Here is a 20,074-nt window from a genome sequence, read left to right on the forward strand (position 1 = left end):
GCTCAGTGAATAAGCGACTGAATACACAGATGTTTTGCTCGCCAGTAGACCAGTGACCTCTTCTGGAGTTCTCCTTTCCCCACTGTCTGTTTCTCCAACATTTAGATCCACTGACACTCTGCCTCCACACTGGATATCATGCTGGGGGCTTAGTCCTTCCTCCAATCTCCACACTGATGTCTCCACCTCTCTGGGTGTCACTCTGTGCTGCTCTCCCACATGCAGCCTCCTCTCCTCTCCCTGTCTGTCCCGCTGCTGGCTTCTTGCCCTTGTTTTCCTGCACTTTCTTCTGATGCTCCACCCACCAAGTTCCTCTTTCCCTGCTCCTGTGGGCTTCTGGGAGGTGTAGTCTTTAGGAGCCCAACAGACCATGTGCACTCACAAAGCAACACTGGGACTACATAAATAAAAGAAAATGGCACCTGGTCAATGTTATTAATCAATCATACTTACCTACTTTTGAAGGCAGCTGTCCGGGAGGGGGTCCGTAGAGGGGGCGTGGCCATGCGAGGGGCGCTGTTAGGCCCCACCCCTGTCAATCTTAGGCAATTCTAGCCAATTGCAGCAGAGGGTGGGGCCACGATGGCGTGTTTAGCCCCGCCCACACCATCTTCAACAATGGGGACAGCTGGATCCGGGATTTTTGCCTGCTCTCTTGGGAGTCCGGGAGAACTCCCAAATATTTGGGAGTCTCCCGGACATTCTGGGAGAGTAGGCAACTATGTAATAAATGTGAAAGTCGGATTTACCATATAAAATATAATGAAATACAGACAAATACAAAATAAAAGTACAAATTAAATACAAACGTCTGTTTTTTTTTCCTCTTTAAAAATCAAATGACAATCTTTTTTTCCTGAAGCACTCCAAATGGAAATGTCTAATAAGCAATGCAAATCAATGACCTGGACTTTATATAATATAGCAGTCAAACTTATGATTGAAGTATTATCATTGTGAGGGGTAAAGACGCAATCAGCCAATTAGAAGCAGCATGCTAATTATGCTGATCATCATCTAGGGCCTGATTCATTAAGGAACTTAAATTAAGAAGTTTCTTATTTAAGTCTCTTGGACAAAACCATGTTACAATGCAAGGGGTGAAAATTAGTTTTCTGTTTTGCACATAATTTAAACACTGACTGTTTTTTCATGTAGCATAAAAATATCAACTTTAAATTTCAGTGTACAAATAATCAAGTATTTGTGTGCTACATGAAAAAACAGTCAGTACTTAACTTATGTGTAAAACAGAATACTAATTTTCACCTCTTGCATTGTAACATGGTTTTGTCCAGGAGACTTCAATAAGAAACTTCTTAATTTAAGTTCCTCAATGAATCAGGCCCCTAGTGTGTATTTTGCATCAGTCTCCAGCACAATTTGGGGATTGATGTTTCTGTTCTAGGGACAGTGATAATAGTCACACTTCTTTCATTTTAAACCATGTGATATATAACAATAGTCAGGGCTCTTTTTACCACATAGACAAATAATGCACATGCCAAGGGCAGCAGTATTTGGGGAGCAGCATAGACATGACTTTATGCTAATTGTATTAACTTTTTTCCTGCTCATTTTCTCTTATTTGTTACTTGGTCTTTGATAACAATATAGGATCCTCCTCACCCGCCTGTGGATCCGCTCCTGAGCTCAGTGCTGGAGTGACAGCTGGAATCATCTGTGGGACAATCCTGGGAATTGCGCTGATTGTTAGTGCAACTTTTCTACTCTATAAGAGATATGTCCTTCCTGTGAGAGAGGAGCAGAGAGGTAATGGGAGAGACATGTAATATGATAGTGATTAGATGAGGTTTAGCAATGAGGCAATAAAAATAAAGGAAATGTGAATAGAAAATAACAAATAATTAAAATGTGTGTAATTTTTGTTACGTGCATAGATTAATATATTTGCAGTGCATATACATTGCTATATAGATCTGTTTATAGTACAGGAAATGTGGGGGTGTTGGGTGCTATTCAAACATAGACAGACACACCCCTGAGCTTCTATTTCTAGGTTCTTATTCACTATCTTGGGGATCTGAAATTCAGTAGCTTTTCCATGGTCATATGAATGTATAGAGGACATTGCAGGTGCATGAAATCTAGCTAGGCTAAGAAACATTGTCTGTGCAGTGTGTGGCTTCCTATGTTGTAAATTCTACTGTGCAGTCCCAGAACCCTTAGATGATCACTATACAAAGTTGGTTTCAGGGAAAGTGAGAGCCCCTCACTGGAAACCATTGGGGGAGTAGAAATGTAAAGCATGAAAAGGTCCCGTTACACAGCCTCATTTTATATACTTAACACAATCAATACAGCGTATTTACCCATTAATTATACCCCAGATATTCTCTGGAAGCTTAAATATGCAAGGCAAGTAAATACTATAAGTCATTTGGATATTCAAATTTCCGTAAAGGAAGAAGAAATGATAGAGAGTAACTACCTCCTATTACTAATTAAATGAACTAAACTTACTTAGGACTGGATAAATTACCAGGACTCGTGTCTGGGCTGAAAAGCAGAAATAAGGATGATGTGGCTTCCTAAAGCATTGTATTTATTTAGGACTATCCTGCGTCTGCTGGCAGCTAGGTGGATTAATAAGTTAACAAGAAAGAGGCCGTATAGCCTTATCTAAAACGTAAGGAGGCCCTGCGCCCCCCAATCTAGAGCTTGCTTATTGGATCAATTAAAAGATTGGTTCCTAATACACTCACAGAAACCATGGGTTAGCTGAGAATCTGAGACTGGCTATGTCTGTGTCTGGCAGCCATACTTGTTTTCCCTCTAGAAAGATTTTGAAAATGAGATCATGATTTGCAAGAGGATATATACAATGCATGCTTAAAAATGACTTAACTTGCTATTTAAAGGAAACAAAAACATCTAGGTGGGATTGCTGTTTTAGCATCATTAAGTCTCTATAAAACAGTAATAAAATACTCTATATCATAATCAGTATAAATATGTTTATGTTTTTCTAACCAACAGAAATGTCAAGTAAGAAGCAAGACCCTCTTAATGAATATGACAATGTACAGGCTATAAGAGTGGTGAGTAAAGCATTAATCTGCCCCTAATTTCACATCTCAATTCCTAACTATCATCTATGAAAGGATCATATTTTAAAGCACATGTCTTATTGTATACATCAGTGTTCAGTTATTTTCACATTACGTTCCTATAGATAAATCTCATCATATCTTACCACAAGCCTTTTTTCATAATTTGCTCTAGGACTAAAAGTGCTATTACATTAACATAATACTTTATTGCAAAAGACAAAGTCAGTGTGAAGCTAAATAGTAAATCCGGCTGAATGTCACTAAGGGCTAGATTTAGTAAGCTGCGGGTTTGAAAAAGTGGGGATGTTGCCTATAGCAACCAATCAGATTCTAGCTTTCATTTATTTAGTACTTTCTACAAAATGACAGCTAAAATCTGATTGGTTGCTATAGGCAACATCCCCACTTTTTCAAACCCACAGCTTAGTAAATCTAGCCCTAAGTCTCAAATTCGTGAATTACTCCAGATATGAAAAAAAAAGCTAAATATTATACACCAACTTCAGGCAAGTCTGTCCCCGTTAACCAATCAGCAGTGACCATCACTGTTCTGCACAAATACTGTACATGTATCCCAAAGATTCCATTGTTCAGATGGTGCATAACCTTATTGACAGTTCATATAAACTGCTGGTGTCTGTATTATCCGTGTCTGTTGTTAATGTTCTTAGGGGCGTATTCAATTGTTCCTCCGGCCGCCGGAAAAACGAGCGCTCTAAAACTATTACCATTTATACGGTAATTACTCGCTGAATTTCAACTACCTGCTGATGAAATTCAGCAAGTAAACTACCTTATTAACTGTTTTTGCGTGCAATATTACCGTATAAACGGTAATAGTTTTAACTCGCTCGTTTTTCCGGCGGCCGGAGGAACAATTGAATACGCCCCTTATAGCGTTTGCTACAAGGAACTCATAGTCAACCATCTTTATCATGTATTATTATTAAAACAATGTATTTCAGATAAAGCGTCACCATTTAGTGTATACATTATTTTTAAATTGGTGCCCCATAAACTTGGCACCTTCACTATATACATATTTTGATGTTGATGTTTAGAGTTAATTCCAACTCAAATCCAACTTCATTATGCTATTTAAAAGTAGATAGTTGTTATGTATGTAATTAAAATGTCCTGTACTATAGCAAATCAAGCCTGATACATAGTGATGTGAGATAGCAGAGTATACGTTGTTCACGGTTCTGAATAAGAACAATGGTTTTTGTTTACTTTCTCTTAAATCTATCCTGGAACAGGCAGCAGAACATCGCACCGTGTGTTTGGTGATAAATTTAAGAGAAAGTAAACAAAAATCATTATACTTATTTTAAGAAATTAAGAAAATAAGATTTTTTTATTTTTAATGAATACAATTGAACGCAAGAGTTTGAGGAGTGTTTTATTTAAATAAAATGTATGTGTTTAATTTTTAGTATTATGGACAGGACTCTTAGTGACCTAAGTCAATTAAACTAGGACCATTGAGGTGACAAATATTTTTCATTCCCCTGGCACCCCCAGTTCAGGTGATCTGGGAATATAAGATTACATGTCACTGAAAACCTATTAGTGAAAACAAGAGAATGTTTGAGGAAGACTTTATCAATCTAACCTGTCTATTGATGATAATATATAGGATAATATAGCCCTTACTGTAAATTACAAGGACATTAGATTCTCAGGCAGTATTAGTGCTCGTGTGACAAGAACTCAGTAATAACACTGCTGACTACATGCAGGAAAACCCAGAATAGTTCCACAATCTAAACAACCCACAATCGGAGCTTTCAATGTTCTTAGGTTTTCAAATTCTGCAAACTGCGTTTTGTTGGCTGGAAAACCTTTGTGTGTCTGCGCTGTGATGTAGTAACATGTGGATAACAAATTCCTTCACTGCATTATAATTAATATTGTTCTAATCATTTTTCCTAATATGCTTGTGTGACACCACCATAGCACACACCTCTTAATTGCCCCCATTTCGGTGGGACAGTACAGATTAGCGACCTTGATAGGAATGGGACATACACTGAAGGGAGTGGAGCTTCAATTTAGTTACTGTTACAGATGGAATCAGTGTATATATCTATGTGAAATATGTATTCTACAAATAACACTTCTCTTTTCTTTTAATCTTTTCAAGGGTCCTCCCGCTAGCCAAGAGCCTACCTATATGGTAAGTTTTTATAAAACAAAAGATCTTATCTGTTGATTCAGTGTTAAAGAATCGTCAAAGTCTTCTCAAAATACTTTATATCACTGACTACAATCTGAGAGTAAAGGAAGAGGTGTTTAATATTCTAAGGAATGATTGATAGGTGGATGTAGCAGTTTCCTGAAAAGAATTGAGACTTTTGAAGCAAGAAAATTAGCATTTTTAAAGTATGTGGAACATACTGGTTAAGTCGCCCTCTGCCCCTTGTTTCTCACTTAAAGATTTTGCCCCACAAAATTAAATATTTGTTTCATTTCATCCTAATCATCATCATTTATTTATATAGCGCCAAAATATTCTGTTGCGCTTTACAATTGGGTCATATATTTATATATATATATGAATATATATGTGACAGTTGGTATAGATATTTAGTGTATATACAAATTGACCCTAATGTTCTGGTAAATATTTATGTCTTTCAATGTTGAACATCTGCACAGTAGACTGCTTATTCTTATTTCATGCAACATTCACAGTCTATTATTATTCTATGCATTTTATGAGTTAATATTTATTGAAAATGTTAATATGTTGGCCACAATGATGTGTGTGTAGATATGTGTGTGAGTGTATAATGTATACAATATAAATACAATATTTGTATCTCTTGTAGGGCTTGCAATATGGATCACCGGACACTTACAGTGAGCTAAAGAGAGAACATTGATACATTGTATGACTGATAATCACACACGCTCCTAAATGGTCTTTTACAAATGTTCCAACCACACGTACAGAATGAATTAGCACATAGGTATCCTCCATGTGACCAGTAACACCACGGCAAGACTTCAACCCTTGTTACTGAACACTCACACACCTTCCATGTCACCTTCCACTGACAGTCACACACTGCTCTCACCATACTCCCACTAGCCCGTCACATCCCCAGATCACACACCTTCCATGTCACCTTCCACTGACAGTCACACACTGCTCTCACCATAGTCCCACTAGCCCGTCACATCCCCAGATCACACACAGCAACAATTTGCGGCCAACAACTCAATCCTGGTTAACAACCTTTATCTTCATGGCACACATCTGTCTCAGAATTTTTGGAATGTGTTCAAATATTGTGACCAACAAAGATGGAATTATGAAGATTGATGGGAAGCGAAGACAAATCTTAGACATTTCTTAAATTGTTAAATTTGAAATAAATTTTACATATCAACACCATTACTTCTGTAGATATTTCGGCTACACAGCAGTTTGTACTGCAGTGGTCTGGATCTTCCCTCTGGTGCTCCTATTAAAGTGTGTAATAAGTGGATTTCTCCAGTCCAGGGGAATAATAAAAATCAATTGTCAAATATATTTAGAAGGTAAAATAAATTATTCAGTGATAGCGCAGTCTACTGAATCCAGTCCAACCATCAATAATTGAAATTCTAAGGAGATCAAACAATCCCTCCTGTTATATACACAAACGTTAATGGATATTTGTGGGTTGGTATCAGGACACTATGACTCCAGGAAGAGGTGAGTCCTTAACATTACCTCTTCATAGACTTTCATACCCCTAATCAAACTACTGGAAAAGCAGATGGAGAAACTAAAGGAGCAGATGAAACTTGGTGATTCTCCTAAGTATGTGTCACACGCCGACTCCGCGGACGGGTACCGGTGTTGTTACCTTCCTCCTGTAAGCAGTGATCAGGGTGTACTAACTTCACTATCAGATCATCATCCACCATCTGTATCTTGTTCTGTGCATGTGCTACCTATTACTCTCTGTTATGACCTCCTACCTGTTCCCATTGGTTCTAGCCTTTTGGAGCACTATTTAAACCTCCCATTTCCCTCTGTCTGATGCCTGATCTTCGAGTTACTCACTCTCAGTAAGGATCTGGCTTCCTTCGGTCTGACTCACCTGTTGTGGCTTTGTAAGAACGTCCTGGATCAGCTGAACTCCTCTCTGCCGCTGCCGCTAGTAGATCTGCTTGCTGTACCAGTAACTCACCCGTTGCCCTGAATCACCATCTATGGATCAGCTAAGTTCTATTCCATTACTGCCTCTGTTTGAACTACCGCTGTGTCAGTGATTCTCCTGCTACGCTCTGAGTTACCATCTACGGATCAGCTAAGTACCACTACACTACTATCTCAAGTCTGAACTGCCGCTGTACCAGTGATTCACCTGCTGTGCTCTGAGTTACCATCTACGGATCAGCTAAGTTCCACTACACTACGATCTCAAGTCTGAACTACCGCTGTACCAGTGATTCACCTGCTACGCTCTGAGTTACTATCTACGGATCAGCTAAGTTCCACTACACTACTATCTCAAGTCTGAACTACCGCTGTACCAGTGATTCACCTGCTGTTGCTCTGAGTTACCAACTATGGATCAGCTCGTTCTACTTCATCATCACTACTTCTATTGGAACCGTCGATGTACCAGTAACTCATCTGCTGTTGCTCTGAGTTACCAACTACGGATCAACTAGTTCTACTCCACTATTGCTCTCATTCAACTACCGCTGTATCAGTATCCTCCTGCAGGTGTCCTGACGTGCCATCTACATCTCAGCTATTCTATTTCAGCATTGCTCTCATTTGTATTATCACTGAACCAACGGACTCTCCAGCTCTTGTTTCCAGTGTCTCTCTGACTGGCCGTTACCAACCCACTGTTTCAAGCTCCACTATTTACTCTGCCAACATTCATTCAGGGAACCGCGACCTGTGGGATAGGAGCAGCGAAATCCATACCCTCTTGTGGGGGTCACTGGCGAAAACCTACTACCTGTTAGACTCCGCGCCCCCGAATGAGTTCCACCCTTTGGCAGATACAAGGCAGTCAATAAATATTATTCCGATTCGTGATAGTACGGTGTCTTTTAGATCAAGGTCTTTATTCACTTTACCAGGACCCAAGGGTTTGCAGCATCTTGAAATTGGATCACTACATTTTGGCAACCATGCTTGAACCTAGGTTTAAGAAGTCATATGTAATTCCTTTCCTTTCAAGTGACACAAATCTTCACACATGCAAACAGCTCCTTCTGACCAAGCTGTGGAACAATTTGCACAGGACAAGTCTCGTGCTTCATCTTCTCCTAAAAATGGTCATGCCAGAAAAATACTTCCCTTTTCTAAGAGCCACATCGATGATGAGTCCATAACACAGCGGTACAACAACGTGAAAGGCTATGACATCTAGTCAGCATTAAAAGAAATGCTCAGAAATATTGACACCTCTACTGTGTCTCAATCGGATAAACCTTGTCTTAGTAGAATGATGAAGGATTACTTTACTGAAAATGTAGAACTTAAAATCTCAGACAGTCCCTTTAAATTCTGGGTGGGTAAAAAGGCATTTTGGAGACCCTTGTACAAACTAACTATGATGTACTTCAGCTGCCCATTCGCCAGTGTGTACTTGGAAAGAGTGTTTATCACTGCCGGGAACATTGTGAGTGATCATCGGAGGAGTCTACATCCCAAAAATATAGCGAAACTTGTGCTAATTAAAATGAGCTGCAAATTGAATGAGGGATACCATTCTTGTCGCCAATTGCAAACAGTATGTGTAGATTCCAGTGGGGATGAATTAATATTGTGTGATGATGATCATGACATCAGTGATGAGGATGATGATGATGAGGGTGATGACATTGTCAACAACATAGAGGATGATGGTCACTGGTAGTCAAATGTACATTAGTAATTTGTTAATATCCCTATCTATTCTCTCCAGTTCATCAACCAATAACCGAAATGTTCTCTTTTGTGGGGGTCCAAGCAAATCAAGCTCTTCAGCCACAAAGGTGTTGTTAAGCTATGAGCATGTCCATTCTAACATACAGGTGGGTGCGTTGGCCCAAGGACAACTCAATCTTGCACTATTTTATATTATGGCCTTGGTCTATCATCATCTGTTAAATGTCTGTGATTCTCTTTCTTCATGAAAACAGACGCACATTGAAGTGTTGTGCACATTTATTAAGAGGGGATTGCAGCAGATGTCATAGAGATCTGCTGCTTTGCTTTTCTCATCGAACTTTAGAGCAGTCCTCATAGATGTCTATGGGGACTGTTCTATTCCGCAATGTAACCGGTTATATGAACTTGTTCACGGTAATGGACGCCAGCTCAGGCTTGCAAGGATTGAAAGGGATTGCGTTCAAAATTTGTTCAATAATAAGTATGCCCCAATATCTTTGATTAAACTGCCATGTAATAATGCAGCTACTTTGTCACTAATTTCAGCTTGCCAACTTGCTACAGACTTGGGTCAAAATTGATGGAAACTTGGACAACTGTGAATAGATCATTAGAAGAGAGACTATAAATGCATGTCAATGTTATAAATAGTAAGATAGGAGCAAAAAACAGCTCAAAATCACACCATTTTACCTGTTGTTCTCAATTTTTAATTAAATCCAGATCCGAAACCAAAATGTTTCAGGAATTTGGGGCAAAACCAGCGACGAAGCCAAAACACGACAACGGTTTAGAACCAAAATCCTAAGACACACCAAAACAAGGGAGTCCGCACACATCTCTAATTTATACTAATGTCTGATACAGGTTACAGTCACCTGTTTAAATGCAGCACATCAGACAGGCATTTATGTATCAATTGTGAGTTTTGTACTAGAAACTTATATTTTTGTTATTATATGATTTAATAAACAGGCCTATTTTTCTTCCATCCAGCCCTGACATTAAATTAATAGCATTCACATTAAATAATTAGGCCTATTTCTCCTAATTTAGCTCCACTTTCAATACCTCCCTAACCACCTCAGCATTAAATTAATAGTCACATTAACTCACTTTAAATTAGGGGTGTGCACCGGCCACTTTTGGTGTTTTGGGTTCTGATTAGCTTGAGGTTTTGGGTTCTGATTTGTTTTGCCAAAACACCCCACGAAAGGTTTTGGTTCTGATTTTGGGTTTTGGGTTCTGATTTTTTTTAAAAAAAGTATAAAAAGTGCTAAAATCCATATTTTTATTTTTTTTCACTCCTACACTATTATTAACCTCAATAACATTCATTTCCACTAATTTCCTGTCTATTCTGAACACCTCACACCTCACAATATTGTTTTTAGTCCAAAAGGTTGCACCGAGGTAGCTGGATGTCTAAGCTAAGCGACACAAGTGGGCGGCACAAACACGTGGCCCATCGTAGGTGGCTGTGTAGGCTTGAATGGCCTTTTGCTGCTCCTCCATCCTCTGCAGCATATAGAGGGTGGAGTTCAAGCGCGTCACTACCTCTTGTTTTAGTTGATGGCAGGGCATGTTCATGGTTTTTTGATGTAGCAGGAACAGTGAACGTAGTTTAATATCTGATACTAATATTTCTGCACTGCAGGAACAGTGAACGTAGTTTAATATCTGATACTAATATTTCTGCACTGCAGGAACAGTGAACGTAGTTTGACTTTGAAATAGCAGTACCTATTTTTTGGTACAGCAGCGACAGTGAACGTAGTTTGACTTTGAAATAGCAGTACCTATTTTTTGGTACAGCAGCAACAGTGAACGTAGTTTATATAAACTATATAACGTATTTTTATATATTGCAGTACTAATATTTCTTGACTGCAGGAACAGTGAACCTACTCATATATTGCAGTAGAAATTTTTAGAGACTTTTTTTATAATTTTTTTAAATTATTTTTGTATGTTTTTTATATATTTTTTTTTATTTTTTTATAACTTTTTAATAATTTGGAAATAACTATGCCCTTAGCAGAACAGAGCACAGGACACAGGCAGTACCACTGGACTCAGCACAGGATCTCAAAGGAAAGAAACCACTGAAAACAAAAGCAGGACAGGAGCTCCCTAACTACAACCTCCCTCACCAGTTTTCGCAGCCAGAATGAAGATGGCGGCCGCAAGTGGTGAATTTATGACATCTGAGTCTCACGAGATCTGACGCGAGACTTGGATGTCATAGCCCCGTTTCGGATTTTTTTCCCGGCCGGAAGTACCCGAACAGTGCTCGGATCCCGTCGGATCCGCACTGTTCGGGTGGGCTCGGATTAGCGAAATCCGAGCCCGCTCATAACTACTTTAAATGAATAAGCCCCACTTTTAAATAGCCCCTATCATTAAATGGCTACAGCACCACCATCACAGCACCATTAAATGAATATTCTATGTTGCCCAACCACATTACATTAATAGCCTTTCTTCCATCCAGCGCTACATGCTGTAGGTGGCAGACTCTTCTATCTGCCTCCCTTGCTGCCTGACATGTGGGGTGGTTCACATGTCAGGAGGTGCGCGACCCATGTGACTTGCAGAGAGCAGGAAGGGGGGGTGTGGCAGATTCAGGAAGGCTGCACATGCAGAGGGGAAGGGAGAAGTGGATCAGAATGATCCAGGGCCATAACCAGTAAAGTTACTGTTTCCTTGGTAGGGTCCAGCCACCACAAAGCATAAAAATACCTGGGCTAGTCTGCATATGCCATGTCTGGTATTAAAGTAATTCTATTGTTTTGAAATAAGCATTGCATAGGGGATTGCATTGTGTTTTCAACGCACAAAGTAATTTATTTTAGCAGATGCAAAGTTTAACAGTTCAATACATGATTATAATATAATACAGTACAGTACAGCCAATACCAAAAGATACATACATACCGCTGCGTTCGCATGCTCTTTGCTGCGCTCCCACGGGTACCAGTGGACAGTAGTTCACTCTAGAATACTGTGGTCAGAGAATGACTGAAACTAGTGGGAGCGCAGCTATGATTATATACATTCAGTGTTACAGAGAGAACAATGTAGATGACGTGGCTTGCTTCTATAGGTCCAGACTTCAGGTGGGTCCAGGGTAAACAGGTCATAGGCTAGTTCAAACAACCCCCTCCAAGGCTGAGGGTCAACATTCCAGATGATTCTCCCGCCCAGAAACCAGTTACAACTAGTCCATTAGCATTTTACAGTTTGGTATCACTCTATTTATTCCCTAACATCAATAACTAGAGTATGCAATATGCGATCTCTTCGGCGAATGAACCTGACAGCTGCTGATGAATAGGGGATTAAAATTATATCAGACATGACACATCTCCTATAACCTGAACCTTAAATAACACTGAAGTGTACATATAATCATAATATATAAACTAATAATAAACTAAATACTATCTGCTCATAAATCACTGTATAACGGAACCAATATGAATATGAATTATATAAATAACTAAATGTTGTAATGCGAGTGTGTGCATGCGTATTTTACCGTGCGATCGCAGTATGCCACATGTAGCGTGGCATACTGAATGCAATTGCACAATAAAACAATATTAACCAATATACTTTCGTTCATCCAATTATACGACTTCGACACTGGGCATCCCAGACCAGGGTTCCAGGTCTCTGACAAACCCATTCCAAATTTGATTTAAAAAATAAAATAAAACCGAAAATAAAATTTTTAAAACGATGCCATGGCAGCATGATGTTGTTGGGACAGCTAGTATAATGGGACAACTCAGACTGAGGTCTGTGGCCAATCCCCCTCTACTAGTAATGTTGGGACTGGCAGCCATATTTGTACTATGCAGTAATCCCTGATGTCTCTTCTCCGCTAATCTTATGCAACCAGCAGATATTACATGTCGCCTCCTGACACAGAAGATAGACATCTAACAGACACATTTCACTTATTTCATTGTCTTACATTAATTAAGCTTCTCTCTTAGCTTCCCCTGTTGTCCGTTCACTAACCAGAGCTTCCCTTATTACAAATGTGTCCCCTCCCTATGTCCCAGCAACTTTTTATAACTATAAAAATGTGTTTACGCATCAATTCTTGGCATCCAACGTGAGCAGACAGTTTCCTTCTGACATTCACTCACTGTGGTTCTGGGAAGCTGCCAGTTACTGAGTGAGCATGGTAACGGCTGTCAGTTGGTGCCAATGTTATTGCCGGTAAGATTGCAGCCAGGAGTCAGAGAGTTCTAGTGACTGAATGTGGAGAGAAAGAGACTGGAGGTGGTGTGAGTATGTAGATTAATGCTGGGGGTGTTTTAGTGTAACACTATAGGCAGCGGGGATTAATATACAGAGCAATCAGTGTGTGTGACTATAGCTGGGTACACACTACAGAAAATTACTGCAGATGTGATTTCTGTAACGATTTTACCAACGAGTGAAAGTCCCTGATGTGCTTGTAGATTTATCTGTACACACTGTACACCATTTACCTTCAGATCTGTGCTCTTCAGTTCTAATAACCATCTGCTGAAAAGATTGTGACTCTCCACACTTTATATAGATCTGCCTACACTGCTGGTCATGAGTGTGTACACACTGCAAGATTTGCCCAAAATTGTTCCATCATTGACCGTGATTCTTAGGAAGTTTATAAAACCAAATGAAACGATACAATGTGCTTTGGTAAAATAATATATGATTGTGGGAGCGTGCACACTAATGTGATATCTTAGCAAACGGTCGTTTATCGTGTGATTGGCACGATAATTGGATGAAAAACCTGAAGTGTGTACCCAGCTTTAGACTAGAAAGCAATATAGATACATTTTATTTTTGTCATTGGTTAGTTAAATTTTGTGTATAATAGTGTTCCAGTTAACCATTATATTATGAATGTATTTATATGCAAGTTTTTTGCATGCAAACAATGAACGAAGGAATATTGTAGCAATGGATGACGTAGGTGCTATGTGTACTTTTGTGTCAATTTTGTTTCTGTGTAGTATATAATGAAGGATGGGGGATTGAGTGTTGTTGCCAGAAAGGTGTGTAGGGTCCTGGCTGAGATATGATATGAGGATCCAGGTGTATTTAGCAGTGGATACAGAATTACAATTTAGTCTTAACCAATGTGTGACTGCTGTTTTAGGGTACATATGTATCTAGAATTCCAGTATTTACATGTTTGCTAATGTATTTTGTTACACATAGTTGGGTGATAGATGTTGTGTTACAGTATTGCTTAACATTTTTACAGTCTGTTTCCTCTCTGTAGGATGTTTACTTAAAAAAAAAAATCAATAAATACAAAACATTGAACATACATATGATTCAAATTAGGAAATGATAAAATGTACTTTAAAGAAACAAAACAATAAATCCCAGCATGAATACATCAAAATGTGTATTCTGCCAATATGACTAGTTGTCTAGCAGCCCAGTGCTTTAACCGTTACCAGCAAATACAGTGGTTGGAGGAGTTGTGACACAAGAACTTATTGCTACATGGATAAATAATTACACACAATTCCCTCATTCTACAGATGATCAACAGTAGAGACACTAAGCAGCAACTACAATGAGGGTCTGTATAATAATAGGTAAGTTTCCTACAGTGTTGCAGACACTTCTACTTTTCTTGTGGATCAGATACCACATTATATATTTCTTACGAATCAGGGACATAATTATAGATTTCATATGGACTGGCGACATCATTATTTATCCATTATAGACCAGGGGATCATTCTTTATTTATTATGGATTGGGACAATAGTTTTTAATTGGTGATGGGGGCAACACTTGTAGTATAACCTGTTGTGGCACTAGAAGTGCAAGTATGTGCTTGTTCTCAGGTGCATGATGGCACTTGTAGTTCTAGAAGTGCTAGCATGCGAGAGTAATTATGGGCTGTCAGTACATGCTGCTACTTACAGGGGCAAAAGCAGGATTTCCAATTTCTTGATTTTGCAAAAAAAATAAATTGCCACAATAAACCTGCAACGTGTACTATGTTTGTTGAAATATGGCAATGACCATTGTTTGATGTTTACACCAGCAACAGTTGGAACCAATCTAAAAATATTGATAATGACAACATTGATTGTAAACTATTATAATGAATTGTTATTTTTGTAAAACAAAAAAAAGAGGGGGGAAATAAAACTAAACATGATTTATAATTTCTGTGTAATTATACATTGTACTATAATTTCAGGCTGCAATGAAGGGAGTATGTCACCTCTGTGTCAGCTACTATCCTACTTCAGGTCATACTGTGCCTCTCGTCTCCCTGTTCAACGTTTCGCTCTGTGCAGGGGCTGAGTAGCTAATAGCATAAGTCTCTCCAGGGATCACATGACTTATATAGAGCCAATCAGGGCCAGAGCACACACGTGAATCTACTACAATCAGCAATGACAGTGCTTAAGCTGCGGGGGATGTACAGGCAGGTTCTAGACAGGAACAGGGCAAAGACTGTACAGTGCATCATTTAATGTGGTACTGGCAGAGTACGTAATCCGAGCATATATGGATTTCTAGGTGCAGGGGAAAATATTTTTTTTCAGGGCTTCCCCTGGAGGACCGGGACCCATGTTATAATATATATATATATATATATATATATATATATATAATATATGACTGAATATATGACTGAACCGCCATAAGAACTGGAGCGGTGGGTGTTAGGTAATATTGATGCACTACATGTCCCATTAGCCCCTGGATGTCAGGGCATGCTGCCACTTGTGGTTCCGCAGGTGCAAGTATACCCTGGCAGCCATGAGTATGCTGGTGTTTCTAGTACTACAAGCGCTACCATGCCCTACCACTTAATGGCAGCCTAGGCATGCTGAGACTTGTAGTGCACCAAAGACAAAATGGATTTTTACATTTAAACAATCAATATTAGTCCACACCCACCGCTCCAGGGGTGTGGGGAGAGCCCTATTGCTATAAGCACGAGGCTGGTTAAACCTAGGTGGGGGTCTGCTTTTTTTTGTGGACCCGATCTCTCTAGGGAATCCAGCCCTGTGCTAACCGGCCTGGTGCTGGTTTGTCATTATGGCAGGGGGACCCCTGCTATTATGGCATCAGCCCAGGCTGGCTAAGCTTAGTGCTGATAATAGTAAAATCGGGGGAACACCACTATTTTTGTCCACCCTGATTTTGCTAGTACCAACCTTGGCAGGCAGCACTAGGGTTGGTTAAGCTGGTTGGTGTGTGTGTGGGGGAGGGGTGGGGGGCTCACACTGTTTTGTTTTTTACATGTATTGCCATTTTTATTGTGTACATCTGTTTATTTCTGTCAACATTTTACATGTCGATATTTTGAATGTTTAGATATTATGACTGTTGACATTTTACATGTCGACCTTATGACTGTCAACATTTTGGTGTAGACATTTTGAATGTTGACTGTGGCATAGCAATCAAATGCGTAAACAAAGATAGAGTATTTAATAAATAGAAAAACTAAGGTGGCAATGTGGCAAAAATAAATTGATGTGAACTCTCCTCCGCTGGACACAGCAGCAAGGTAAGAGCTGAGTTGATCATTATTCTGAACATTTTGGCAATGTTGGATATCTTCTTTTTCACTAAGCAAGATATTAGTAAATGATGCTTTATTTTCAATGTACGTGTGTACGTTCTGTATGCGCATGTTTATACTGTGTATATGTATATGCACACATATATAAAAGGTAAAGTTGGCTCTTTGTCGTCTCTATGGATATTTTTTGGCTCTTAGGCTCTGACTGGTTGGCTTATAAGGTTATGAGTGTCGTATTTAAGTGGGTGTGTTTGGGTTAGTGTGGGTTGGATGTGGTGGTTGACTGGATGGGAGACGGGTGGTTTAATTTTGTGGGTGTGTGTTATAGGTCCTTGGAATTAAGCTCTTAAATTGTGCTTAGGAGAGCCGTTTGGTGGTTTTATACTTATCCTCTGTTTCAGTGGTGGTCAGCGGTGTCCTAAATTGTAGCGTTGGCCGAGTGCCTTCCTGCTTCGGTGATGGAGCACAGCTTGCATTCCGAATGCCGAACTTCCAGTTCTTGGTGGAACGCACAGGCGCCAGTGCCCTCCTCTGCCTCAGATGCCGGGTATATTGGTTTTTCGTATAGGGGAAGTCGGTGTAAATAGTCAAAGTGCTGCAGGTTGTAGTCTAGGTAAAAGTAGAATGATGTGGATAGTAGATGTAGCTGTAACCAACGCGTTTCATCCCTCTCAATGGGACTTCATAGGGGAATGCGTTCCTGATGAAGTCATGTGGCTGGAGTGTGGCGTGATGTCGCTGGGGGGTGCATGATAAATGTAATGTTTTATTATAATGTATGTATTACATAAGATGTGATGTGACTTAAGGGTGGAATGATGTGGTTGGTGGGTGGCGTGATGTGGCTGGGGAGGGCATGATGTGTGATGTGGCTGGTGGTGGCATGATGTGCGATGTGGCTGGAGGTGGCGGTATAAATATAATGTTTCATTATAATGTATGTATTATATACAACGTGATGTGGTTGTGGGGTAGCGTGATGTGGCTGTGGGGTGGTATGGCATGGCTTAAATGTGGCTGGGGAGGGCGTGCTAAATGTAATATTTTACTATAATGTATGTATTACATACTGCTTGATGTAATACATACATTAGGTAATGTGTGCTCGGTTTTCCATATTTACATTTTCCAACAGGTCCCAACATTCCAGGATCCAGACAAGAACCCAGTACCAGGTTGTGAAAGCTACAATAACAGGTAGGTGAGAATAACACCGTTATAATACATAATATGTCATTCAGCCACACCTATGTTAACCACTTTCCCAACATTTTGTGGCCACGCCACCCTCAGGCGTCTGCCGCTTCATGGGGGAACACATCCTTCTTCCTACTCACCTATGGAGGGGGTGCCCAAAATGTTGCTATATTAGGTCCCAAACTCCTCTTGCCAGCCCTGGCCATATTGCAGTCTCAAGCTGCAGATCGGGTTTTGACTCTGACAGCTTCTTGCAACAAATTTCCTCTGTTTTTCAGGCTAATAGCACTGTCTACAAAACATTACATATATAGAATATACACAAGCTTATTCTATATACTTGTGCCTTGTTACACACACCCTTTCACCATTATAACCGCTACTTAAATATTCATCATTAATCCCCATTATATGAGCTCTCTGGCTGACAGAACCCCTCAGGGGCTATAACTGTTTTTGTCATAAAACTATAATTCTCATTTACAACTTGAAATTGGCAGGAGTTTGATGTGTGGATTTTTCTCTTTCAGTTCTCAGTCTGTGGATGGATCTGACCAGTGGGGTGATGAATATTCAGCTGATCCCTCAGTATCCAGTGCTCGGGGAACATGTGATCGGGGGATCTGTCACTCTGAGTGTTACTGGGATTACTGGGAGAATTCTAACTTTCCGTTGGTACAAAGGACCAAACACAAATGCTGAGCACCAAATCCTCACATATGTTCCTGGTGATCCTGCCTCGCAAATTAATGGATCTCTATACTTCTCTCGGGCCAGACCTTTCCCTAATGGCTCATTACTGATCTCAGATCTTCATCCCACAGATAGTGGTAATTACATAGTGAATGTACAGACAGAGAGATCAGCATTTGAAGCCTCTGTGACCCTGACAGTCTATGGTGAGTAATATGTTACCTCTGTCCCTGGCAGACATGTGATGGATACTTTTGTTCCTTCTACTCTGTGTGTTAGTGAATACAGTGATAGTTACAGCTCTGAGGTTTAACTCATTGTCCCAGTATCTGCTCATTGGGTAATGACCTGGTTCTGTCCATCTCCCATCAGCCCCTGTTACCAAGCTGGGATACATAGGGTGTAGCCACCAATGAGGAGCAATGATGTGCGTTAAACAGGTCACAGTGATTATGATGATGAACTGAATAAGAGTGCGGTATATATGAATAAATCAGAACTACACCCAGTAGGTTGATGGAGCACCCATCCCAATATACCAAAGAGGAAACACACACTAAAAGGAGTGATTATATATTAGTTAAAATCATATACTCACTCTGCATTTTGAAACACAAATAAATAATATCAGGCCTAAAAATTTGTCCGTCTTTATCATCAACTCGTACATTTGCACCAGACCTATAGGATGTGCAAAGATGCGTTTCTAAGTGACATTACTAAGTGGCGTCTCAATACGCTCAGCTCAAAATATGGGTGCAAGTTGTATGAAGGCGCAGTGTGACTAATTGTACGCGAGTCACATTTTCACATGGAGCAAACTAACTTACGTCCTACTCTAAATCAGGTCCATTGTGTACAGTCTTTATCACATTACCCCTTTAAGAATTGCAATAAATATAATAAATATTTAATCTATATATATCATACCCACACACTAACTTTACCCCTGAAGAATTACAATAAATAACAAGCTACTACTGTCTTATCCTCACTGAGTAACCTAGTCCCTTAAAAATTGCAATACATATGTAACTGTATAACAATTTTGAGAAGCTAAACCTTTAAAAAACACCCGGCCAGACTGAGCAGTCCCCACCAGGGGCGAATCTAGAAATGTATTGTACGGGGGGGAATGTTGGGCGATTTAGGGGGGACGATTTATTCCACGCCCCCTTTTTGATTGTTAAGGTTGCCTGCGGCTGCACACTATGTGCAGTTCCGTTCGGCAGAGACAGGCAGGGACAGTGTGCTGTCCGGCCGCTGTGATTGTGTTTGAACGGACCTGCACATAGTGTGCAGCCGCCGGCAGCAAGTCCCTGCTAGGAGGGGCTATAGCCCCGATCGCCCCTCCCCCCCCTGGATCCGCAACTGATCCTCGTAACAGTATATGGGGAGTGCTCAGTAACGCTATTTAACATAATTTTTTTTTTACTTTTTCCCATGAAGCGGGCGTACATTAACATAATTGAAAACTTTTACTAAAGAAAGCTCTGCTGTGTAGAACAGAGCTGCACAGCGCATGTGTGGAGGGATTATGTGATCCCTCCCTGTCACATGATACACTGGCAGTGGGACAGGTCTCTCTGCGCACATGGCCGATACTATTGGTCGGTGCATGCGCACTAGGAATTTAAGAAA

The 20,074-nt window shown here is 40.0% G+C and overlaps 2 protein-coding genes across 8 annotated transcripts in view; one reads left to right on the plus strand and one right to left on the minus strand.

The window, feature by feature from the left end:
- The window catches only part of LOC142107491 (cell adhesion molecule CEACAM8-like), a 368,458-nt gene that overhangs the window by 279,200 nt on the left and 69,184 nt on the right, over window positions 1–20,074 (minus strand). The gene's annotated exons all lie outside the window — the stretch shown is intronic.
- The window catches only part of LOC142107480 (cell adhesion molecule CEACAM1-like), a 205,806-nt gene that overhangs the window by 77,988 nt on the left and 107,744 nt on the right, over window positions 1–20,074 (plus strand). For 6 of the 7 annotated variants that reach the window (XM_075190917.1, XM_075190921.1, XM_075190920.1 and 3 more), the window contains one exon: window positions 18,271–18,639. The exons of the other annotated variant lie outside the window; for it this stretch is intronic. In XM_075190917.1, coding sequence (XP_075047018.1) covers window positions 18,271–18,639 — 369 coding nt within the window. The remainder of the gene's footprint in view (window positions 1–18,270; window positions 18,640–20,074) is intronic. 7 annotated transcript variants of the gene reach the window in all.

The sequence above is a fragment of the Mixophyes fleayi genome, chromosome 11 (assembly GCF_038048845.1).
Source record: "Mixophyes fleayi isolate aMixFle1 chromosome 11, aMixFle1.hap1, whole genome shotgun sequence".
Classification (NCBI taxonomy): Eukaryota; Metazoa; Chordata; class Amphibia; order Anura; family Limnodynastidae; genus Mixophyes; species Mixophyes fleayi.